The following is a 26,370-nucleotide window of genomic DNA, read 5'->3' on the forward strand; positions in this document are numbered from 1 at the left end:
TTGATGGAAGGATAAGGTGTTTTTTTTTTCCCCATCTGAGTGGTGTGAGTCCCACGACACGCCATGCAGTAAAAGGTTTCTGTGTCAACATCAGAGAGGACGTGAAATAACACAACAATTTCACCCGTCAGGAGGTGCATATCAGACGTGACACTGTGTGCAACTACAAAAGCAAATGACTGAAAGTTCTCTCGGCCCTCATTCCACCACCGAAAAAAATCCCCGAAACAGTTCTGTCTTCGGTTATTACCGTCGCCTGGGAGAGAGGGCAGAGATAACATCTCCAGCTTTTAAACTTAAAAGCAAAGACAATTTACAAAACAAAAAGCAAAGAGCTTTTTAAGGGTCAGTGCAGGCTCTCCTAAGCGGAACATATGCCTGGGAGAGGCCATACCTTTGATAAGGGGAGGGTAATGGGCTCCACACACTGAGGAGCCGAGGACTCTACCTGACAAGCTCCTTTCAGTCTGTGCGACTCGGGTTTCTTCCTCATCCTTTGCTTGGGAACAACAGCTCATTCGCACTGTCCTAAACGCACACACTGGCAGGCAGGAGGCTCATTCAGAAGACACTGTGGGAGTTCATTTCTGTTCAGCCCGACGACAGCTTCTGGTTCAGCTTGATGGTTTAAAACGGCACACTGATGCAGCAGAGAAATTAGTTAGAGATCCAGATGTACGCACCCAAGAGACAGAGGGAGAGAGAGAAGAGCAGACTGTGTGTTATTGATATGATTTTCTTTTAATGACTGGAACAGGCTAACTTCTTTGAATGTATCAACTGCAGTCTGGCAAGTGTTCAGAAAGCCTCTGTTAAACTTGCTTTCCAAAGTTAAAAAGTTACACTTACAATCACGTTCAATCAAAAGAAACCAAACCACACACCTTCCATCTGTAGAAATGAATTACGGTTTGTAAATGAAAACATTAGAAACGGATTTTGTGTGTGATTACGGTCACTTTCTGTCATTTCACTAACTGCTTGTTTGTTTCTGCCATAAAGCTTTGTAAAACTAAAACAATTCTTTTTTTTCTCCGTCCCGCAGCACAACATGCCCTTCTGGAGGATCTCCAGCCATTCAGACCTCATGGCCCTCCACCACGCTCTAGACCTGGAATACTTGTAGCACTACACCACCATCGGACACCCTGCTCCGCCTCAGCACACCATGCAACCTTTCAACTTCGCCCTCCAGCCCCGTCCCACGCTTGCCGCAGACCCTGCAGCTCCGAAAAAAAAAAAGAAGCCCCCCCACCCACACCCCATCCCCGTGCTGCCTGGCGTCTGTCTTTCACTACGTACGAAGAAAAGAAGAGAAGAACAGAAAAAAGAAGGCAGAGCACGCGGTTAATGTGCTGACATACGGTCACACATCGTCTTAACCCTAGATTTTTTTTATTTTTTTTTCTGCGAAGCGAAAGGAGAGAGTGGTGAATTTACGGCGCTGCAGCTGCTTGCCCTGGTTACTGTGAATTGGCCGCTTTCTGAAGCTGTCAAAGTGTTTTACGGCCTCCTGTTTGTGCCGGGACTCCGTCAGGGTTCACACCTGTGAGGAGAGCCGAGCTACTGAAGGCCTGGCCTGCCTCGCCTCACCTCGCCACAGAACTCAGCTGCAGTCGATCACAGGCCCACGACTACTGCTGGTGACATTTCTCCATCCCTTTAGCTCGCCCCCACTCCCCCCTGCTCTTCTCGTCCCCTCGATTTCTGTTCCTCATCTGTTTACATACGTTACAGTCTCACCTCCATCGCGGGACAGACACACAAAGCGACTGCTCCTCTGTTAAGCGCCGGGCCTGGGAGTCCTGCGCTTCTTATTTATGAACAGAGACTTTGTGAGTGGCGCCGTGCCACCGAGAAGGTACCTCCACGACAAAAGACTCGTGCCTTTTACAAAGTACTATTGATTTCCACCACAGCGAGAGGAACACGTTTATGGAAGAAACAAAAAAAAAAGGGGGTTTCCTAATAATTTAAGAAAATTAACAAAAAACTTTATTTACAATGCTGAGACAATCGTGTACAGAGGAAATCTTTTTTTTTGTGTGTGTAAGTTTGTAATCACTGGACTATTCCTTCCTATATTCATTTAGGTACATGCTCTTGAAAGGTGGCAATGCTTTTTTCATTGAAGTAAAGAAAAAAAAAAAAAGGCATCCCATCGCACATAAGCTGGTGCGACGCCTGAAAGTGTTGATGTGTTCGAGTTATAAACAAATATGTAGATAATGGGATTTTGTGATAAATTGTTTTGTCAAGACCAAAAGCATGGATGTCAAGTGTCAAGGACCTTTCTTTTGATTCTGTGATGTTTCTCGTCCTTACTGGAAACTGCAGTCACATCTTTATATAGAATAACAAGCCTCCTCTACTATAAGTCCTTTTTAGACACACATTTCAAAGGGAAATAGGTTTTTTTGTTATTCAAAAAGGTAGCTCACAACTTGTGTCCTTACGGCATTTCACCAGCTTGCAGCCCTTACCCCATGTATTTGAAATCTAACTTAATTCAGTTTCCGACATGGCAAATGGCAACTTCCTGCCTCCCGAGAGCCATTTTAATGACAAATTTGAATAAATCCGATATTTAAAAAATGAAAAAAAAAGCAGGCTTGAATAGGTTTTATTATCTTTTATACAAGCACCATAACAACTATTGTACAGCAAGCGTAATTTTGTATGATGTAGTGTTTTTATTTCGACTTTGAAAATATATTCTGTGTCCCACTTTGAAGTAGCTGAAACACACGAAGCCCTTTTTCCGTAGTGCTTCTACATCTGTGGATGGGGAAACCATAATTAGCGCTGAGAGAAAAGCCACTAACGTCGAGGGGTTTTGTGAACGTACAGGACATGTGCTATCGACTGTGAATTTCTTAAACAGGAACCGACGTTTGTCGCGTTTCTGATTTTTTTCCCCTCCTTTGCACATGATCACTGTTGGCCTTTACATTTCGATTCAGATCTCCCCCAACGTGCCCTCCCCCCCGCCCGCCTCCATCTTCTCAAAACAACACCCCTCCCCACCCCCAATCCCCCCCAAACCTGCGCTCCGGGGTATCTACATATTGCTGCTAGATCAAGGTAATGGTAGCTAAATAGAGGAAATGTTTTATAGATTCATACAGCACGCTTTTTTTATTATGTTGCAATCATAAATGCAAACTGGAAATACTTTACAGTACATGGGCCTCATTGTGAAAACGCAAAAGATTGTTGTGTCTGCAAAATATGTGTACAGATGTTTTTGACATTATTATTTGATTGTGTTTAAATTAATAAAACTGATTTGTGAACTGTTACACGCCGCACAGTTTTTCTTTCGTTTCAAACCACAGTTTGGCGCATTTTTTCCCGATAATTTCAATTTCGTGTTATTACGATAAAAAATTTCACTGATGCCACGAGCTTCAGCCATTAATCCTACCAGGAAGCAAACAGAAACTGGAGCTGGCACGAGTCTAGACCAACAGCGTCACATACCTACATACTGATTTTTTTAGACGTGCTTTTGTGACTTTTCAGTACAATTAATGTCACTTTTTAAAACATTCTTCATATCTTTGTGGTTTCACTTCAACCAATTCGATATTTTTCAGAATTCCTGTGAGACTAAATGCTAAATTTTTCATTATACATTCTCGCGGCTCCTGAACTCAAGCCAATCCCCAACGTAATATCTGGAATAGCTCCGTCCTAATAGCGCCCATAGGAGCCTACATGCATAATTTACATGTACTACTCCGCTCCAGTCCACAGAGAGCCGCGTTAGTTTAAATTACACGTGAAAAAAGAAATATTCATGAGGCTGATTTTATGAGGTGGTCACAGTTAAGGCGGACCGGCGTGTAACACAAGCCCGGACAGGGAAGAAAGTGTCCGGCCTCCAAAACCACGTTGGAGTATTAAACATGCACGGAATTTTATTTAGAGCCGCACGGACCGTTTAATATCCAGATCAATTATGTTTTCAGATGAAGTGGGAGCGATCGGCCAAGGCGAGGAGTGGGGGCGAGGCGCAGGCTCGTCTGACAGGACACAACAATTTAGGCTGCTACTGTCGGAAGGCACCAGCACAATGGCTCCTAATGTGCTTTTCTTTTTTTTTTTTTTCCACTTCTGAACAGCTGAAAGTCCTGACTGATGCGCTCTCTAGGAGAAGAGTGCTGCTCTCTCACAGAATAGAGGTCTGTTCTCTTTGATAAGTTTTCCCGATGCTCGGAGACCTGGCAGGAATACTCAGACACAACCAGACGAGACATTATGGGAAAGAAAAAGTGGGTGTTGATGCATGTCGGCCAGCCGCTCTGGCTGAGAACAGAAGGGAATAAAAATAAGAGCCGGATTGCGTCTGTTTGTTTGCCTGACTCCCAACCCTCTAGCAGACCTTTGGTGAGATTTATCATCCTTCGATATGATATGTATGATCTTAGATACGGTTGTTCCTGTGCTTTAATCAGGCTCAGCCGTAACCATGTAATTCTCAAGACGCCCGATCTTCACTGAACTCCCACCAACCCCCTCGTGGAAATAAAGGAGCCATTACCTTGCAGGTCCTACGCTGGGCATTCCTCTCCGGGACGTCCCAGCAAAGTGCCCGCCCTCCATAAAACTGTACTGCAATAATAAACAACGCCGTTGGTGATTTACGACCTTGCCCAGACAGTGATTTCATGCAGATTTCCATGGAGGGGGCCTCTGACGGTGCATCACAATTGAACTAATATTGTATTACATGCATATCAAACTCCCCCCAAAAAACCCGATCCACATCCACATGAGCCACATCTCTTTTACGAGCAGGAAGCCTATTAATAGGCCTGTGTTCTCGTGGTGGCTAGTGTGTCTCAAGTTTGGGGAATTTGTCTCTTTTTGTAGTGAGCAGATGTCCACAGATGGAGACAATACGGAGGGACTGGATGCAAAGCCTCTGCACACGCAGCTGCAAGGAGTTTCGACCTAAAAACCTGACGCTGTTTCACTCTGAACTTTTCCTTGATTAGGCCGATGCCGTTTGTCTAGAGGCAGGGTAGACAAACCCCAAAAGTCACTGATTGCAGCTCCTCCTCGAGCGGTTTGAAGATGAAGACTCCTGGCAGTCAGCGTGAGAGCAGCAAAACCCCCGTTGTCATGCTGAGGCTGGAGATGGTGCTAAACTGGTCTCTTTGTTTACTGTTTGTTTATTTCTCAGTTACCGGGATTGGACGGACAGAGTAGGGCAGGGACAGCTGGTAATCAGGAAGCTGAGGATGCCAGGGATCCCAGCCAGAAGTGTCAGCTCCGAAAGGGGCCGGGTGTCCGCGACTATGCCTGTCCAATACAGACCAGGAATTCTCAAATGAATCAAGCTATTAATGTGCCATGGTCGGACCAAAAACATTTTGGTCTTGGGTGTTAATAGACTTGCAGAGCGGGCTGCGCTACGGAGAAGTCGGTGACGGTAGTTACATGCACGCATTTAGACAACAAGTATGAGACACGTGTCGCATTGGGATTTTGCAGAATCAGGTGTTGCATACTGTGTGTCGTTTTAGCAGAACGAATGCATCTATGCCACAAAAACTCAGCTGCAGTCTACTGGATAAACTATATGGAAACTGAGGCAGCGTCTCCTGGCAAAAAACAATGACATATGCAATTGTAGTCTAGCAAGTACTGAAACTCACTGGCAGAATAATTCACCATCACAGTCACACCACACCTCGTAGCGAAGTTGTAGCGCTTCAGTCGCCGTACGAGTGAGTAGCCGAGGCCCCAGCTGCGCCGATGCTCAGTGTCCGCCCAGCCACACCACGGCTCCACCTGGATCTGTGGTCAAACACACACACTCCCTCTTCTTTACTGGGCCCACTGCACCGATCCATTTGAAGGTGAGTGGCAGAGATTTATAAGGCGAGCTAAGGCCACCCCACAACTGCGAATATGTGTGTGTTAGCGTGCATGACTTCTTAGCTCAGCTCATGAGCTGTGAGCTACCAGGTCCCCCAGGGGTTATGCTGCAGCCCCTCCAGACCTCCCTGTCCGCTGTGCGTGAGCATGTGTTTGCGTGTACATGTGTGTGTTTGTGTGAGTCGTTACGCCGTGTGTTTGCAAGGACCTCCCTTTGGGGTGTTAATTGGGCCGACTACCCAGTGAGGTCCCGGACCTGGGCCAAGCTCCTTCTCGTCTGGCAGCAGAATGTGCCTCTGAGCCATTTCAATAAACTCGATGTCATCCGTTAATAAAACAGCCCCGCGTCCCACCTTGGCTTGTTTTTGCTCGATAAGTCATCGGAGATGTTTCCTCTCGTGTTTTTGCTATAAGTAGAAATGAAGGAGAGGTGAACCCTGTTTCCTAGGCGGACTGTGTGCTCGTGCTTGTGACATTTATTTTTTCTCCTAATCCTAAAACTGTGCTGTTGCTGTTTTTTGTCCTGAAATGCTAGTATTCATTTTCTCTGTGTGTTTGCCCAGAGTTTCGCATTTCATTTGCCAGGCTAGTTGGTTGTGTTGAAAATGAAAATGGCAAATCTCTGTGGATTATGCACAGCGACTGACCCCTGTCACATTTAAATACAATATATAATATATGTATAAGCAGCATACATATACACTGTCAGGACACAAAAAAACAAACAATTGTTTGGGGCCCTGTGGCCCCTGGCTAACTTTTGGCTCATTTTGCAATGACAACCATAAACCCCTCTTAAAGCCATGATCTTTGCATGGGGCTGCCCAGAGCCAAGGATCGCCACCGCACATGTAATACCATTTACCTCCATTCTTTGGAGTGGTAGTAGAAAGCCTTCAATGGATAAAATCAGCTAGGACTGAGTAAAAAAAAAAAATAGTTTCATTTGCAAACCTTTTCAGGACATAGTGTCCCACAGAGGAACAGTATGTCTTGAAAAGAGGAACACAATAGTTGTTTTCTCCCTCTTGGTATCTTCTCTTTTGGTCTGGCTCTCTTTCTCTTTAGCCCATGCTGCCCCAGTAGGAATGTTAATGTCCCGTTCCAGTTGGCTGAAATGGTTTCTTTGCTTTGCCTCTGTCTGGGCCAGGGACACGGAGGGGATGGAGGGGTGGCCCAGTGTGAGGAGTCACTGTGACAGGAGAAAATATTCTATATCCTGGGTGACTCGGCTCTTCTGGGGGATTACAAAGGGTTTAACTGGCGGATGAAGGAGGGTAAAGTGGTAAGTGACATTTCTGGTCTGGGAATATGGCAATCAGCAGCGTGGAGTCCCGCCAAGTCTACCGGCCTGGCCAGAAAATGCTAAAAAGGCTTGGGAGAGTGTAAACAAACGCAGCGCTGGCTAGCAGTGCAGGAGGGGAGAGGAGGGAAGGGAGGCGGGGGAGTCCAGGGGGACAGATCTGTTAACCATCAGTGGCTGCGTTTCATCCCGCCGCCCGTCTCCAAAACCTTCAAGGGAGGCTTTGTGTACCTGCTCCGCAGACAGGAGCTGGGAATTTGGGGAACAGGAAACCGAGGCTCTCTCCCCCCTTCTCTTCTTCCCCACACCTCACCCGTTCCCCTTCCCCTGTGCCCCAAACTGCCCCGCAACACACACACACCCCACATTCACTACCATGGGATGCCCTCTCTCCTTCGCCGACCCCTGCTAACTCTCTTCCTTCATCTTTTATACCCCTACCCTGAATGGCCATGTTGTACAGTACACCATTAGAAACACACACCGCCCGCTAAAGTTGATAAGGGGACACCGGCTTGTCCCACTCCTCCTCCCTGTATCAAAGACTAAATATGTTGTTTCATGATCTCCTTTCAAATCAAAGGCAAGGCTCTGAGTTAACATTTCACCCACGTAGAGCGGACATGAATGTACAAAGCTCGCTCTGCATAACATGAAGGCCCGCATCCGACGGGCTGAAAGAAACGGAGGTGGAGGTATTTAAACCTCAATCCATAATTCATGATTCTTCCTCTGAACCACCGGCCGAGAGAATTAGAGCACTGACAGAGTTCACTAAGTTAATCGTTTCAGGTAGTTCACTGGCCCACGCCACTTCCCATCAACAGTTTATGTGCTAGAAGGATATTAGCAATGACAAAAAGCTGCTAGGCCTATTACTGGTGCAATGTAGAGAGCTGAGTAAGGTCGTGCGTGTATGGCTGACCAACAGCGATTGTCTAATCATAGCTTAGCCACTGTTCTCCACGTCATTTCGTGCAAACGGCTGCACTGCAATCAAGCCAAAGCTAACTTGCTGACTACACATTTTAAGCTAGTATACCTATTATTTTCAAAGCTAAGGGACGTGGTCGGCTATTTATTGACGTTACAAGTTATTTTAGTAAAATGGTTTTGCTCTGAAAGATTATGCAACCCCAGAGGCCATGTCTCTAATTTTAGCAAAACAGCTAAAGCCAAAAAGCTAAAGCTGAGCCTTGTTGCTTGTAAAAGTGAACATACTATTTTTAATATTTAATATTTAGGTCCATTACAGTTATTTTAATTATTTTATTTTTTTGAAAAATTAGAGAATTGTTAGCTAGTTAGATAGTTAGATAGCTAGTTAGCTCCTAGCTACAATTTGTAGCGACCAGTAGCTAGTCTGGCCTGAAGTATTATGTAGTGGCTCAGTAGGAAGAGTGAGCTCACTGGGCTTTGAGTAGCCTACTATTAAGTGCTACAACAAGGCTGTTTTTAGCCATTAAATGAAGGAATAAGTTGGTTAAAAATAATAAACTTTCTTTTGCTTCTTCTATATGAATCAATTTAAGTGTATTCCTTTAAAAATCACTGCAAGCATTTAACACTGTTATCACTGAAGACATGCAAAAAGCTTTTCAACAATAATGTGCCTCACACTTAACGGGTTAAATTGGCACCCTGCTCACGTATCCTCACCAAAACCATAACATTATTAGCTTCAAAAAAATAATTTACTGTCTCTTGTCAGCTCTGAAGGAGTTGGACGGCTGTTTGTCCGGTAACATGTATACCAGTGATGAGGAGAAATACTCGTCCTTGGCACTGAGCTGACACAGATCATAAAGGCTTCATTGTGAATGCTGACTTGTCTCCCAGTATGCTAAATTAAAAAATGGATGTTGTAACCCAATACGGGATGGCAGCGGCGATAAGATCTGGAGTCGGCCCGTGTCCCTGCAGGCCCTTCTCCTGCTAGCTACACCACAAGGGAAAGCAACACAGTGACAAGAGGTGTTCAGGAAGCCAGTGAACACCCCCCCGCAGATCAGCAGATAATATTTTTTGGCGAATAAATTCATTCCTGAAACTTGAATTACATTGTCTGAATGTCGAGGCCTGAGGCTGCGTTTGTCTGGGACCGAGGGAGGGAGGGGGGGAGAGAGAGAGAGGAAGTCGAGGTGTTAGCTGTTGCAGGCGGTGAGATGTATCTGTGCATGTGTTTGTGCGTCAGATCATGTACATGCATGTTCATCCGCACAACCTTTTACAGCATTGCATGCGTGGCTGCGATTTGTATGTGATTATTTGAGTCACTCTAAATAGCCGAGCAACTGTCAGTGTGCGTTTCGCGAACATTATCACCAAATTTATTGGCACACATGTGCGTGCGTGAGTGCAAGAGCGCGAGAGCCACGACGCAGCGCCATGACAACAGTGGAGCTGTCTGATCCTCTCTCTCTAATTGTCTGTGACCTCGTAACTGGAGACGCACTCTCAAGGCAGGAGGAGGGCCTTTCACACGGCAATCACTTTTGGATTTGTCCTCTATGCAACTCCTGAATACCGCTGCCAAAAAGACGAGTGTGTGTGTGTGTGTGCGTCTTTGTGTGTGTGTATAGGTGTATATGCAGGTGCGACCGCTTCTTTAAATCCCACTGCGCGTATATTGTACTTTGTTGACTGGCAGCGAAGTGTGAGGTGGGCAGGTACGAGTGGATTAGGAATCCAGGTCAATGGTTAGCTTTTGATGTTCAGTGGATAAAAAGGCCCGTAAAAGCTCAATAGCCTTCAATGTCCTTTTCATTTCTCCAAAATATAGAGTTACAGTTATAAATTTACCATCTACCATGACTACCTATTTCTTCTCATTTTTGGATGCAGGTACCAGTCGATCACTCTCAGTACACCAGCTTTAAGCACAAGTTGATGCCTTCCTTGTACTTTATAGACTTTCCAGGGAATGCACTCCCGTCTATCTCTGCCCCGTCTGTCTTTCCCTCCATCTGTCTGCAGAGATTCTGATGTCTCTGTTGTGTTCCACCATAAAGGGGCCTCAGTAATGGCCCCTGTCACACACAAAGGTATTAAGGCCTAAAGCCTCTCTCTCTCTCCGACGCCACTGGCAGCTGGACCAGGGGAATAATTTGATTTGGTATTTTATGCAGGAAAAGAGCCTTTCTTCCCAAGCCACATTTGCGCTTGGCTTCTCCTCTGCTCCGCAGCCCTCTGAAAGACTTTACATGACATTAACACATTTCAGAGAGCATTACGGCTTGAAAAGAGATTTGTCTAGACAAAGACATGGTTTATTTGTAGTTAAAGCTTCATTTCCTGCCTGTTCCTCCTCCTGCACTCTTTCTCTGCACCTTTGCTCCCCCTCCCTCCTCTTCCCTCTGTGACTCCTGCCGGGTGCACAATGGTTGGCGCCCTGACAGGTAAGAGGATTTCAATTAGTTTAGCTCGGAATGGGCCCGGCAAAACGTGATTAATGAAAGCAATTAGTCTCTGTCATGTCTTCAGCACACTCCTGCTAAATCACCGGACTGCTCCTCACTGACGCTAAGAGCAAATTACATCACCCAGATCCTCTCTCTCGCTCTGCCTGCCTCTTTATGAGCTTCCAGAGTCTCAATGAAGAGAGTAACTGAAAGGAGAAAAAAAAGAGGGGAATGAAACCCAGCTGATATCCATGTGTGAGTTTTTTTTTTCTTTTTATGCTCTAACAGTGTACCCCATAAACATCTACAGTTTCTAAGGACCTGCAATAAAAAAGAATAATACTCATCTTTTTTACTATTTAAAAAGATTTAGGACACTTCTGCTTGCAGTTATGATTAGGTGAGAAAAACATTTATAAATCACGATGACCGTTTTATGCGTGTGTGTTTGGATGTGTCCAACACTGGCTAACAATATTCTGCCGATGAGCGGCGTGTGTTTCTCAATGAGCGGTTTGCTCCCCTGATCGTAGCATGGATGACCTACAGCATCACACGGGGAGTATGTTTACACTTGTTTACATTTTGCCTCCATAGCATCATAGAATACATACAAACTTATATCCGGATTTATAAAAGATGTGCTGCAGACATTTAGGCTCGAAAGAGTGGTTTCTGTCACGGAACCGACTGAGCAACTCTCAATCTGTTGAAGAAAAAAAAAAAGATCAAATCAAATAAAAGGGAACTCACTGAGCCATAGATAATGTTTTGCTAGCTGCAGGCTGGGTGGACTTCAGCCAACAGTAATCACTGCGCACCAAGAGAGAAACAGCCCCACCTGCTCCAAAACCATCGCATGTATGCTGCCTCTTATAACAGTCTTTGCTCAGGTTATATATTTATGCAACTATTCCTCAGTACTTTCTCACTAATCTGTGGCCCAAAATGATTAATTCTTACTGAATATGTTAATCTTTGAAAACACAACACATATAAATATGTGTAAGTAATTCTGTCAGGAATTGTAATTTTTACTCAAACAGGTGTACACTGACATAATACACATTTAAAAGTGTATTAAATTAAATTTATGACGATGATGTGTGTTTTATGATGCTTTCAGGCTATACTTTGGTGTTCTCCCCTCCACGCTGAAAGGATGCTTTCAGACTGGAAGAACCATTTTCATAGATCCTGTGACGGTTGAGGACCTTTTTCTGTGTCCACACTGCAGGAACTGAGAACAATCCTAGTTCTTTGAAGTTTGTAGGGCCTTTTAAGCTTCTACTTCAAGGTACTTTCCCGGCATGAGAGAAAGCTTTAGTGACGTAAGTGTAAGATGATTGGTCCAGGCGTAAATGTAAATTGAAAGGAATGCGCAGTAATGTCACCATACCAGCCAATCAGCTTTTCCTATTACAAATGCAAAAAGAAAAGTAAAAGCAGAAGGTCGTCAAAAAGTGCCTTTTTTACTACAGTAGAACCTCCAATATGGTTTTAATGGCTTCACCTCATCAGTGCCTGTGACACATGCTGCTGAAACCATCAGCAACAGTGATTAGTGTTTGTACTTCTTTGGTTCGATTGTTTGGTTATCGTTTCGTAATCCTTTTTTAGGGAAGCTTTGTATTAGTTGGCAAGTCCCGCAGACTGGCTGCTAGACGTTTGGTTTATTTTACTGTCGTCATCAGTACATTTTTTTTGCCTATCGTTAAAACACATTTCTTAATAAACTCCACAAAATTGTTTAATCTTGCCAAAGGTTAATCTCCTAAATCCTATGTTGGCTTGACTGTGGCCTTTGGAAAGGTGTGCACAGGATGATAGGGCTTGCATATTTTGATGTGATCCTATTTCTTCATTTCCTGCATTGGCTGGGAACCGGGGAGCAGCACGGGCTTTAGCTAGAACGGACACTTTTCTCGCTCTCTTCCGCTGCCATTCTTTCTCTTCCTGTCTCGCTCAGTCTGTCAGATAGACGATAGCAATTTGACAGGCTTGTTCCTATTTGAAATGGGATGATTAGGGATCTTTGGCATCCACTCTGCCCTGTCTGCTCTGTTTCTCAACACACAAGGGCCAAGTCCATCTTGTAACACTGTGTTTGAGACTGACACGCATTCCTGAGCATGTCTATATGTGTACGGCTGTGCGTCCGTATAGCATGTTTGCATGACTATCTGCAGCAGTTCACTCCTGTGCCAGGGCTTGTGAGCGCCTTGCTTCTTCCTGTAAAGCTTCAAATGGACTCTGCCTTGTCAAGCTGTCATGCTTTAGGACAGTAATATCTGAGGTCCCCCCCTCTCTGCACCTCGCCCCATCAGTCAGAAATTGGAAAATAACTGTACATGCACACTCGTCTTTCTCTCTCCATCTGTCAGTCTCTTTCTTTTTTCACTCCATCTCTCCCTCCTGTTGTCTAAGGTTTTCCTGTCACCGAGCCAAAATCTAATTGTTCAAAGCTCTGTCAGCCTCCAACACTTTGATATTTTTCCCAGGCTTCAAAAGAGCATGACAACAATAGGCTTGTGGCTGCAGGGCACGCAGAGGTAGCCAAGACTATATTAGTTATCACGTCTTTATGTTGCTGGCATGGCTCGGAGACTTTTACTGGCTGGAGGAGGGTGTTTCGGAAGGAAGCGGACTTGTAAGTGGTTTCTCAGGCGGCTTGTTCGACGCCCCGGGATATTTTTTGGTTTGCGACTGACTTTCCAGCTCAAGTAAATATCAGGGCGTGGACGGTGTCAAAGATGAAAATGTCTGTTCTATGTTGATAGCAACGCTGAGGTTTCTATAATTGACACTGTCTTACTGAGTGCACTTTTTACACATTGTTACTCACCTAACCACAAGGCCTAGTCTGTATTTAAGGGTCTGGGACGATTAAGCCTGTAAAGAGTAGACATGATCACATAATTTGTTGCAGGTTTAACCTTGGCAACACTTCAAAACAACTTCACGATAGTATCAGAGAGATATATAACTTACAATTTCTTTTAACAAACCTCCGGTCAATTCTTAATTCTAAAGCCACGTCAAGTATGTTTTGGCAGGACAAATAACACATTCTTCCTCTTACAAATAAAAAGTTGAGTTAAGTAATAAACTCAACTTTGTCTGCAATGATGTCTAACGTATGGCCAGTGCTAGCCTAAGTTAGTTTTATAATTCCCTGTATAAGGAAAATTACTGATTTAGTTCACTGATATCACCATGTCCATTTGTGTTACAAGCTTATCATTTTAACTAAATGCTATAAAAAGCACAATACTTTAAACAATAGTTTCGCTAAACTCCTCTCCACTTGTGTCATTATTAAGCATTGTAGAAAAATCCCTCTATTGCTTTGCTAAACAAACATTTCAACAATAGTTTAGCTAAACTCTTCTCATTTTGTACTACTATTGGCTGTCATGTTAGCTTAATGCTTGGAAATTGTCAAATTATTGTTTAGCTAAACTCTTCTCCACTTACACTACTATTAACTTATCATTTTAGCATAATACTTATAAAAAGTCCACCTATTGTTTATCTAAACCAAAGTTTAGCTAAACTCTTCTCCACTTGAGCTACTGTTAGCTTAGTATTTTAGATACATTCTCAGAAAAGTCAAAGTATTGTTTAGCTAAACAAATGTTTCAACAGTAGTTTAGCTATCTGCTCATTGTGTGAAATGATTCGCTTATCATTTTAGCCTTTTGCTTGGAAAAGGCCCAGTTATTATTTAGCTAAACTCTTCTCCACTCTGCTATTAACTTAGCATTTTAGCTAAACGCATTTTTTTTTTTTGGTCCAACTGTTGTTTAGCTAGTTAGCTCTCTGAATTCTCTGTTCAGTAACTAAACAATAGGTTAACTAAATTCTTCTCCATCTTTCTTTAGGTTAGCATTTCATCTAAATCCTATACTCTTCTGTAAGTGACTTACTACTGGCATTTTCGCTGTGCAAGTCCAACTACTGTTTCTCTTTGTGCGCTATTAGCTTATTATTTTAGCTAAATGCTTAGAAAAAGACCTAAACTATATTTTAGCCTATCTCTTCTCCACTTGTACGACTGTAAGCTTAGCGTTTTTGCTAAATGCTGAGAAAAACAACTATTGTTTTGATAAATACTCAGCTAACTGCTCAGCCTCTAGAAGAGACCATGTATTTGCATGTTTTCTCGCCTAACTGAAACCAGGTGGCTCCAATATAACAGGAAACCCTCAAAATATTCAGTTATTGCTTTTAGTATTGCAAAATTACATTTCAAATTAGATCATTTTTTATTCAAGTTGAGAATTTCCCTAACTTTAAATCCTACGTATACAACCTAAAGACATCCCCGTTGCTATTCAATCACCTGTAATGTAATTCTGTCAAGGGAACCAGCTCAACAATAAGCATTAGATTGCGTTACACTTTCTTGTGTTTTACTCCGCATAACATTAGTTCACTTTTCACACAACAGTGATCCAATTTCTGTGTTTCTCTCTAACAAGTATTGTTTAGTGTGGAGGTTGCCAGCAGCAGGTTAGCACCTACTCAGCCCTGCTAACATGATATTCATTCACCTCCATTGGGATATGCTCTGCACAGTCTATTTATGGATGCTGAGTAAAATGACACTTCACCCTCAAACCCTCCTGTCTGAAAGAAAAAAAAAAAAACATTCTCATATGTTACATGCAGGACGGACTGAGACAAGAGATGGATGAGCAGGAGTCAGACAAACAGAAAGCTTGCCTGAGGTTGAGCCAGTGCCGCTCCTGCATCGACCAGGAAAGTCAATACTCAGTTGATTCAAATTTAAAACATATTTTATGGAGTAATCTGATGTTGTTTTAATATTAATGACATTTGTTGATTCTGATGTTTATTCTAAGCTTAAGCAGTGTTTTCTTTTGCTGGAATATTATAGATTTATTGACCGGCCAAGACCAGTTATAATAAACTGGAATTTTCCCATACATGTAAAATACATTACATTAACTCAGTTCCCTCTCCAGTCATCAAGGTAATAGGTAAAGTGATTGCAAACACCTTTACCAGGTAGAACAATGTGTGAAAATGGCTCCGCTTTGACTGAGACCCTTTTCAGCTTATGTGGGATTTCCTCCAGTGTCCCAGTGCTCCTGTTGAACAAGGAGTTGGTAAAGACAGAGCTGCCTAACGAGCTGCCTCCGTCGTCTGAAACCAGACTTTCGCTCACTCTTTCAGAGAATGCCACTCTCCGCTGGGACGGGTGAGGTTTGGCCCTCGCTTCAGACGAAGGCCGCGGTGGGCCCGCTGGCAGTAGCAGCCGGTCTGTCCCCGGCTCCTCTTCCCAAAGCAGCTGGGAACGGTGAGAGTCGCAGGCCGTGATTGCTTGCCAGGACAGGGCCGAGGTGAGCTCAGGGTCTCTGCTTTTCACTCACTCACCGGGAGCTCTGCTTTTACAAGCCTCCAAATGTGATGGGAAATGATTAGCAAATGACTGAAAACAGGCTCTTTCCCAGGATAAATTTGTCATACTATTATATCTATAGTTAAATTCCAAGCTATATAAGGCAGATATATAATAAAGATGTAAAAATGAAAATGTAAGGAAAACTCTCTGTAAGTATCATACAACAAAAGTGAACTGACTGGAAGAAGTAGAGACAGTATTTACACAATAGCTTGCCTTCACACATGGAATCAAGTGTACCACCTTCAGGCAAATCAAAATGTTGCCCTATCCCTTTTCTAGTTATTGTTTTTGTGCTGTGTCTGGGATTTTAGGAAACTCTGTATATTTTTCAGAATTCTGCCTTCCTTGCCTCTCTGCCCATTAAGCATCTCTGGTTCTCAAGAGCCATTATTGCAAGAACTCTGAAACAATACACTGAGTCGCATGTGAAATTTTACAATTTCTTACGATCAACAATCAGCGTCTGGTATTAGCATATTGCGGAATGAGTCGTAGCTTCAGAGCAGATTTGCACCCAAATGCAAAGTTGTCGTTCTGTCGCATCAGTGAAAACACAAAGGAAAGCAGAGCGCAATAAGATACGCCCTGCTCCTCCTTTGCATGTAGCTGGCAACGGTGAAGTTCATTCCAGTTCTCCAAACTGAGAGAAGTATTCCGTGTCTGTGAGCTGTTTTTCAGACAGATGCATACCGCTCAGTGTTAAGTCTAGATTTAGACTGGGAGAAATTAATTGGAATTCCAGAAGCGTCTCGTTTCTCATACTTTTTTGCACTTGCTGCAGGAGATATTACATGTCTTGAAAAAAAAAAAAAAAAAAAAAGCCACAACAGCTGAATGCATGGGCTATTCTAGTGCTTCTATATCTTAATGGAACTATACCGTAAGGTCAACCTTTACCGAAGGCCTCTGTAACTCTAAGCGCTCAAAGAAAGCTGTCCTCCTTAAGCATGTATTATTTTAAATGTACATGCTCAGGCCAAGTCCTTATGCCACGCTCTCACCGTGCCATTTCCTCCAGTGACAGCAAGTGGATTTATGTGTATGTGGTTGCCCAGAAGACCCTCTACTGTACCCTCCCTGTAGAGCCTGTCACACAGGCTGATGTATTCCCTTCCTCCCCCTCCCTCCCAGCTTTATGATGGAAACTGATACAAACACCGTGATAGGGTTTCGGGATAAATTATTCACGCTTCCAATGCTCTCTGCTGCTGTTTCACTTCTTAGAGGACGTCCATTTTACAAATGGCCCTTTTTTTAGACCTCATCCTTTTAATTGATCCGTGGCAAAGACAATACATGTGTGATTGAGAGAGCGGAGGACTGTAAAAGTTTCGGCGCGTTGACCGGGCTGGTGTATGTTGTCGGGCGCTGGCTGCCGGCGCATTAGGTGCCTTAAGATTTACTGCCTGGTAAATGAAATGGCTGTCCATTGGTTGCAGGGGCGGCACATCAACAGAGCTCTGGCCTAATGTCTCTACCATCTGGTAGGATAGGGCTTTAATTGAAAAGAATTTCTGGACCGAAAGGGAAGAGCTGGACCAAGTCCCCCAGTCCCCCAAGAGAGAGAAGTAATGAAAAGAAAATAACTTCTCTCCTCTTTAGTGCCTATGGAACCCATAAAGAATAACAGGACATGGTGATATAACAGACGCACTGCCATAGTGAGTGGGTGAATAACTTTCATATTACAGCCTACCATCTGCTAAGACGGTTTTGGAGCTAGGAAGCCAATCGGATTAAATGTTATGGCCACTTTGCTCACCATGGCTTTTTCGGACTACCTTCAGGTGGCAGTCCATAAAGCATTTTTTTGTCAGATTTATTTAGACATGAAAGATGTGTTTTTACTTTTGTGTCAGACGCAGCCTCTCCTCACTCCCGCTTCTTTGAGAGCGGGATATTTCTTAAAACAAACAGGCGGGAGGGGAGGGGAGATGGCAGACATCCTGGAGGCCATAGAGGATAACTGATGAGTCTAGCAGGGCCGAAGGCAGAATAACAACGCTCACCTTTAATGTGGCTTTCCCCCATTGGGGATTCACCAAGTCCCAGACGCGGCCGGAGTGCGAGCCCGTGTGTGTTTGCATGTGAATAACACGTGGATTGGAATCGCACAGGATTATTTCACGCGTTACACAAATCATGACTGTGTGATGTTTGGACCGTTGACAGTTGCGGAGAAGATCGCGGCTGCGGCGTACATCACGGCTTTGGTATGCTCATGTGGCACAGAGACACCCTTCCACTTGACAATATTACCTTCTGCGATGAGCACTCTGCCAGTGTGCATGTCTTCTAGCCGGGACAGCTGAGCTGTGCTGGCTAACTCTGTGACAACCTTCCAGACTCCCAGACGATTCAGCTATGTGAGAAAATATATCATTTACATCCACTTAAAAAGGAAAAAAAGAAAAAAAAAGAGCAAAATGTGCCGTATGAACTGATTCCATGCTTTCTTCGGCTGACAAGTGTGTATACTGGATGAGGTCATTGGCTAAATCATTTCATGCACCCGAAGGAATCACCCACGCCCAAGGTAAACAGATATAGATACTAAAGGTAAACAATAAAGAAAGTTTAACGTGGGCAACATCAATGGCAGATACTGTACTGCAGCAGATGGAATAAAAACAAGCAGTAATAATGATGATTTTCTTAACATCTATTTTTCCACGTCTTGGTAAACACCGGCAGTGTTGAAATTAGGCAGACAGGCCGTCTTTGAGCACACATCCAACGTCTCATGTGTGTTTTGGCATTTGTTGGCTTTTGCAGCCACGCACACACACACAAATGAAAATGTACACAGGCTCGCAGAACGTGACCAGCACCAGCGCATAGATCTTGATTTGAGAGCAATATTCCCATCCAGAGATGGTTTGTTCCCAAGATGGCTCAGCCAGGCAGAGGACAGGCTGCGGTACACTTCTGGCCTTGATTTCGAGTCGACACAATAAAAACGCAGACGGTGCCAAATCTGCAAATACGTTTTTTTTTTTTTTTTTCTGCCTCCTCAACAGAGTGAGCTGCGGCCTTATGGCAGCAAAAAAATGTAATCAGATCTATCTCCAGTCACAAACACAGCACTGGACAAATTGCACATGGGTAAACCATTTTGTTAAAACAAATAGCCAGGAATAGGCACAGTGACACCGCCTCTGTCCCTGTGTGTCTGTACACTCTATGCGTGCGTGTGTGTGCAGGCATGGGTCACAGCTTGTCCACCGACATGGACCCCATTAGATCAGATGACAGCACTTCATAATATTGACACATTCACAGCATGAGGTGTGCTGTTCAAGAGGTCAGTGCTCCGATGATATACTGTACACACCTGACGTGTCATGGGCTAATTTTGAATCGGCGAACTACCTCGGTCACGAGACAAAATGAGAGAAAGCTGAGCCCCGGGGGAAATATAATATTCTAATGTAACTTAGAGATAATGCAGACATGCACACATACGGTATGTACATGCATCCTGCTGTACACACAGATATATAGTTGGATTAAACAGGAGTTAATCTAGATTTTAAAATATATTTATTGACTATTTAATATTTTTGTCAGCTGTGTTTAGTTTTAAGAGTTGATACACATATATAGCAATCAACAGTTTTATATATTCAATCTTATTTTCCACTATTTTTTTTGGAATTATTATTTTATGTCTCCTTAAGTGTTTGAAATCAGAGATTCCACCGTCTTCGCTCTTTCAAAGAAGGTCGGATTACCTCGGAATAATTTGTCAATGTTTGGAAGGCAAATGGGATAATTATGATGTTGACGGCCCAGAGATGATTCAAACTCATGCTGAAGCCTCTCCAATTATGTGTGTGAGGTAAAGTGGCCTCGGCCAAACCCCGGTGAGGGCCGCCCGGGCCCTCCTCGCCTCCTTGCACTTAAACAAACACTCTAGTCAGACATCAATAGGAAGCGTCTCTGTTTTAGCACGCCTGACCTTTAGCCGCTGTCCCAGTCTGTGCCCACCAAGAGCAGACCTGCACGTCCCTCACATTCAGCGGCAATCAGCGATACCCACGTAGCTCACCCGCATTAATAACACCATAAACCTGGCGTGACCCTCCTTTTGCGCCCACCAGAGCATGATGGACAGATGCATTGCTTAAGAGAACAGCAGAAGACTAAAATAAATAGAGCAGTGCCGCTGCATGACAGCGAGGGGCTTTAAATGGTGGAGGGTTGGAACGTGGAGGAGAGGAAACAGATTGAGGAGTCGGGATTGAGAGTGTGTGTGTGTCAGAGAGAGAGAGAGGGAGAGAGAGAGAGGAGGGGGGTAGCAAAGGCGAGGCCCCTCGTGAGGCCAGCATAGTCCGTGTTATGCCATGCCACGGGGCCAGCTGGCAGGGCCCAAAGCTGGCATGACAGAATGTGACAGAGGATCCGGAGAGCGGGGACTCGGGGAATCCCGACACAATAATGCGGATGGCAGAGGCTAAAGCCCAGATTTAATCACAGCCATCACCCACCTGCCAATAGAAAATTACACAACGGATATCAATGGCAGCCTCCCCATAGTGTTGAGCCTCCAGCAGCGTTTCCAGCCCGGACCCAGCTGTCAATCACTGGGCGGTAAGGGTGGAGCTCCGGGACAAAGTCATAGAGTCGCAGCGGGAAGTCACAACTTCTCCAAAAAGTAGTGTGAGATCAAGATTCTAAATATTAGGAAAAAGTAAAGGTATTAAAAACTCCAGGAATTATCATATATAATATTATAGTTTTACAAACCTGTGCATATCATAACATTTTACCATCAACACAATAGTGACATGAAAATAAAAAAAAAAGATTGCTGAGTAAAGCCTGCAATTATTAATTTTAATAATAATAATAATTTTTTTTAATTTTTAGTCAGTATTTAATCTCTCTTCATTGAGCAAATTCTCTGGAAATAACTGTACATTTTTACAAGTGAGTTAAATAAAACAACCAGACATATATAATATTTTAATTTTCTCTTGTTCCTGTGGTTTAACATGTGTACGTTAGATACAAACTCCAGCTGCACGGTTTTGACCACCTACAAGACGCTGTCTGGCTCATCAAGGCTCGCTTTTTTTCCGTAAATACAAATTTTTTTTTTTCTTCTGTGTTGTCAAAAATCAAATCAGAGAAAATGTAGATCATATAATGGCGTTTGTCAGTCCAGAATGCGGCAGACTCTCTGATTCTAACCAGAGCTTTTTTAGTGTCCCTAGCAGGCCTCGGCTTCAATCATACATAATCACGTACATGCACGCTAATTTACACACACACACTCGCACGCACACATTGCGCATTCGTCAAGTTGCCGTGCGCTGCTCGGACCTGACAGGTAACGGTCCTGTGGTTTGGATACTAATCAGTCTCTGAAAATGTTTACATTTTTCAACTGTGCTTCATGCTTTGACTCTCAGGTGCCCCTACGTAGATTGTGCCCCTGCAGTGGAGATCTAGCAAAATTAGAGCAATTTTACATGCAGAACACGCACAGATACACACATCTACATTTGTCTTGGAGTTACCTTTTCATTAGAATTAGTCTCTGTTCTATGCGTTTTCTGTTTATTAATTTTTAATGTATTCAAACTCATAGTTACATTGTTGATCAGATTAGTTTAATCCAAACTGACTGGATCCGTCGCACGCACTCGATTTCATGCTTTCCTTTATGTCGCTGTGCTTGGACTGCATGTGTTTATACGTGTGTGTGCGTGTTTATGCTTCTGTGTGTTGGATCCTGACAGCTATCACTTCTGACACAAAGCGGTTGTTGTCTGAAGGCTTTGCTCCGTTTCACGTTCTGATAGCTAGCCCGTGATGGCAGAGAGGACCTCTGCTCCGTGCTGCTCTCAGCCATGACTCCTGCAATATTTACATGTTTACGCTCACAATTTCCATCTGTTGTTTCTGGAACAATCAGCGGCGGGGGCCTGGAGAGAAGCACTGGGGAAAGGCCGTAAGTCGCGCTCAACTTGGGTTTCATGATTGGGAGGCTGGGCCTGATTATGCGCCTCTCGGATAGAGGGGGGGCGAGGAGGGGGTTTCGTTTTCTTTTCTTCAAGGCCCTCTCAAGGTTTCTGATGGAGGGCTGGAAGAAAGCGAAAGGCTCTGGGGATCTGCGCGAGCTCGCCCTCGGAGAGGAGCGTGGTCAGGGTGAGATCAGTCATTGCCGGCCTGTAACCCCGGCTCTTGATCCAACTGGCCAGGACGAAGCTCACTAATGGATTTCAGATACATTACAAAATCATCGTCAAGGTTCGCAAGGTTCGAATTTGGTCAGAAAACATTTTAACGTGGCTGATTATGAGAGACACTGGTGTGTTTATCTGATGTGAAGCTGAAGCAACTATTTCAAAAGGAGTGGAACTGATTTAGTCAGGTTTGCACACATTTCTTTTTGATGTTTACATTTGTAAACTGAAGGAAAAAGACTTTTATAGAAGTTACTTTCAAAAAATAAATATCAAAAATGTAGAAAGAAGATGAATAACATCATATACTTTTTTCCCAAGACATACATTATATATTATTAAAGATCAACGCTGTTATCTGCTACAAATGGAATGCTAAATAATCATTTAGGAGTCAAAAGAAAACTATTACTACTGAGAAGTAAAGTTAAACCCCCCGAGGACAAATGGGAGCTCTACAAGAAAGGGTGATACTGATGACTGTGTGGATAGAGGGAGAAAGAAAGCAAAGAAACACAGGCAGGATGAAAGGGTGTGTTGGTCCCCTGTGATGTGGCTGCAGACGTAGCGGGTCCCAGCGTCAGCCTGGCCCAGCGTCGGGTTTCCCCATGCCGGAAGTGGCGCGTTTCCCCTGGCGACAAGCTCTTCCTGCAAAATAAAGAAATCATTAGAAAGATGACAGCTGGGCCAGCCAACAGAAAGCCCAGGGGGCTCGGCCTCAGAGAGCTGCCACCCAGCATTAGCTGGCTGCGTTCGGCTTCACCATCATCCCCTTCATAAGGTAAACAGTGTCGCTGCAGTGCGGCTCTCGTCGAGACCGCTGCTCTCTGTGTCACACTTAGGGTGACCAGATCCCAGTTCACCAGATGTGGGACAAAGGCTACGTTTGTGTGGGACAATGTGGGACAATGTGAGATACCAAGTAGGGCCTACCCTAAAAGAACTAACAGAAAAAATAAACATTTCTATTCTGACCCTTTGCTTATAACATTACTATGCTTTGCCATCTTAAAAAAAAAAAAAAAAAAAAAAAAAATAGGCCTATATATATATATATATACACTTATTTAAATGCAACTTTCCCAAGTTGAGCAACACGTTTTGTCTCGCATTGTCTGTGCCGTTTCACGTCGTATTCACCTCCGTGTGAAACGGGAAAATGACTCAAGCAAACTTCACAGCAAACTTTACCAGACTCGCCTTGCACTGGTTTCACCCAGGGATAGATAGTTTCCCAGTCTTTATTATAGCTGCATTTCCTCTTCTTAGCCGTACGGGTTATGCTTCCCTCCATGTCTCGCGCTGCATGCCGTTCTGATCTGATTTGCATTGTTTGTTGTTGTTGGGCGCGCCCTTATCCTGCGTCCGCGTCCCAGTTTGATTGACATGATCAAACAGCCCGCCCCGACCCCTGATGACAGCCCTCACTGCTTTCTCCAAACAGCTATTTGATAAATGCCAGATTATAAAACGCGCATTTCAAAACTGGAGTCTGACTGTCAATAACAATGCGGGACAACGTCTCAATTTGCGGGACGTGTGAAAAGTAATGAAAATGCGTGACTGTCCCGCACAAAGCGGGACATCTGGTCACCCTAGTCACACTCTATCCAATTCCCAATTTTTCTTTTTCTTTTTATCTCTGATCTGAATATGCTTATCTGACTCTAGGCCTCTCACACATCTTTCGGCTTTTTCCAGTCCCTTAGGATGACGAGTCGAAGAGCAATGTGGGGGTTGGCCTGGCGAGTGGTGAAATATTCTGACACGTTAACCCCAAATGATGCGTGTTGGGTATGGAGCTGAAGGGTTCGGGCTCAGGCAGTGACCCCTGGCAATCATGGCGTGTGGCAGCCACACTGGGGCCTCTGCAGCGCGGCCTTCTGGGAGCTCGCCGCGCCACATTCCAGCCCGAAGCACTCCCAAAGCATTTCCTCCGAGTAACCATTGCTTACTTGTGTCTGCCAGACGAACGCGAAGAGCAAAGAGCCAGAGGACTTAAGGATGCATTAAGAGAGCTCTCCCAAAAACCGTGAGTGCTTGACCTCGGCTGAAATGATTGCACTGTAAGGAAGATATTTGAAGTCGATACCAAAAGATAGTCCCATCTTGAGCTTAAAAGCCTACAGGGGATGAATCGATGCTGCCCTCAGAGAAAATGATGCTCCACTTGCATTTAGTTGCTTATTATTTCGGGAAATTCAGAAAGCTGGTTGGGCTTCTTTTTCTTTTTTTGCCTTATACACCGAATAATGAAAACATTGTTTTTGGAAAGGAATAATTACAGATTAGAGAAATTTCTTGCAGAGAAGACTTACATCACTGGAATTATTTGTCTTTGCAATATGAATTTGAGGCCAGGAGACAGTTAGCTTAGCTTATCATTAAGGCTGGAAACTGATGGAAACAACATCTTGAGTCTGGATGACTCTGAAGCTCCCCAAATAACTTGCAATATCTCTATGAGGGATGGCTCAGAGGTTTGATACTGAAATATCCCATAGTTGGTACGATAGGCCTAGGCTGCTAGAAGATGATGCACTGAGCACCTGTCTTCTACTCTGTTTTCTCTCGCACCGAGCTCCTATTCTCTAATTTCTTTTCCTTGGCACGAGCTCCTGTCCTCTAATTTCTTTTCTAATTTCTTCTTTCTTCTTCTTCCTTCTCTAATACTACTCATGAAATTGTGGCTACTACAGTATGGTATGTTAAAAGCTGTGTGTCCCTCTCTCCATTCACTTTCTATCCCCGCCCCGGCCTTAAGGAAGAGTTTTTCCTTGTCAACATCGCCTTTGTGCTTGCTCTGGGGTTTCGTAAAGCGTCTCAAAACAATTTGCATTGTTACTGACACAGTTAATTGAACTGAATCTTTAATTCATTGAGAATGAAAGGAAGTCACCAGGCCAACAATTTGTCTTGCACACCAATAAAAACCAAAAGCCAATGTCTGGAGTAGAAAAAATTAAACTAATCGCATAAGGGCCAAAAACTGCAGTCCATCAAATGACCACTTGAGGCTAAAGGTGAGTCAACCCCACAGACCTCCATGATAAATCGCACCAACTTTACAGCAGAAATAAAGAGGCTACTATCTGTTTGCCAAGACATTACACACGTGAATTACCCCTGGCACGTGGGTGAAATCTGGCGCTGGAAAAATTGTGACAACTGAAACCAGCACAATGAGCCTCAAAATCACTCTTCGAGAAACCACACTGGGTTTGTCCATTTTAATATACAGTCAGTAAAATCACAACTCCTTGTACTTCTAATTTAACGTTTGAAATGATTAAGCTACGGTAGATGTGCCCATTGGTGCTTTGGTGCTGTTTGACCTGTTTCCTTTTTTAAGCTAAGCTAACTTTAGCATCACATCTCTGCAACAAAAGAAATGATCAGAATTTCCCAAAATGTGGACATATTCCTTTAATTGACATGTATACTGTATGCACAAACTGCTGCTAACTTGTTTGAATCTCCATATTGTTAGAAACACATAGTGGGGGGTGGGTGGGTGATGAGCCATACATGACGCCGCCTCACAGACACCTCCAGGTGCCATGACTCTGTTGCCATGGCGATTAGGAGTGACATAGGTTAACACCTGCTAGCACTCACTCATGGAGATTAATGTGGCCGCTCAAGCAAGGCACACGTACAAAGGCGCGCGCACACACACACACGCAGACCAACACACTCCCTCTACACTCCTGTCCCCTCTAATGGGGACTGATAAAAGACAGGCTCCATCTCTCACAAACAGGACTGACTGGGCTGCTAAGAGGTCAGCTCCACTGCAACCGCTTCCACACGCTGCTGCATTTAGACATACGGGCCTGTGGCTAGGGAGCACAGCACAGTTTCTCTTTTTGCACTTACACTGTGACCAAAGGAGGGGGGTTTAAAAACAAAACCTCATATCCAGGAGTCAGTTTGATTGATAGGTAGGCCGATATCGGTTGTTCAGCGCTGTCGCCGCAGCACAGCGAACCCTAAATGAAATAGGATGAGCAAGTTGATATGAACTGCTTTGAGACTGTTGACACACTGCGGCTCATTTCCATCGCCGATGCCAGAAGCCAGCGTGGTCAAGGCTCAGGCTGATTTACACACACAAATGAGGCCGTCAGTAGAGGCAGACGTTGTCCT

General features: G+C 44.1%; 1 protein-coding gene across 2 annotated transcripts in view; it reads left to right on the forward strand.

Annotated features, from left to right (window-relative positions):
- eya1 (EYA transcriptional coactivator and phosphatase 1) overlaps positions 1-3,271 on the forward strand; it is a 62,321-nt gene extending 59,050 nt beyond the window's left edge. For both annotated transcript variants that reach the window (XM_084565764.1, XM_084565765.1), the window contains exon 16: positions 1,046-3,271. In XM_084565764.1, coding sequence (XP_084421890.1) covers positions 1,046-1,126 — 81 coding nt within the window. In that variant the 3' untranslated portion in view covers positions 1,127-3,271. The remainder of the gene's footprint in view (positions 1-1,045) is intronic.
- The last annotated feature ends 23,099 nt before the right edge of the window (positions 3,272-26,370 follow it).

This window comes from Chelon labrosus (assembly GCF_963514085.1).
Source record: "Chelon labrosus genome assembly, chromosome: 18".
NCBI lineage: Eukaryota > Metazoa > Chordata > Actinopteri > Mugiliformes > Mugilidae > Chelon > Chelon labrosus.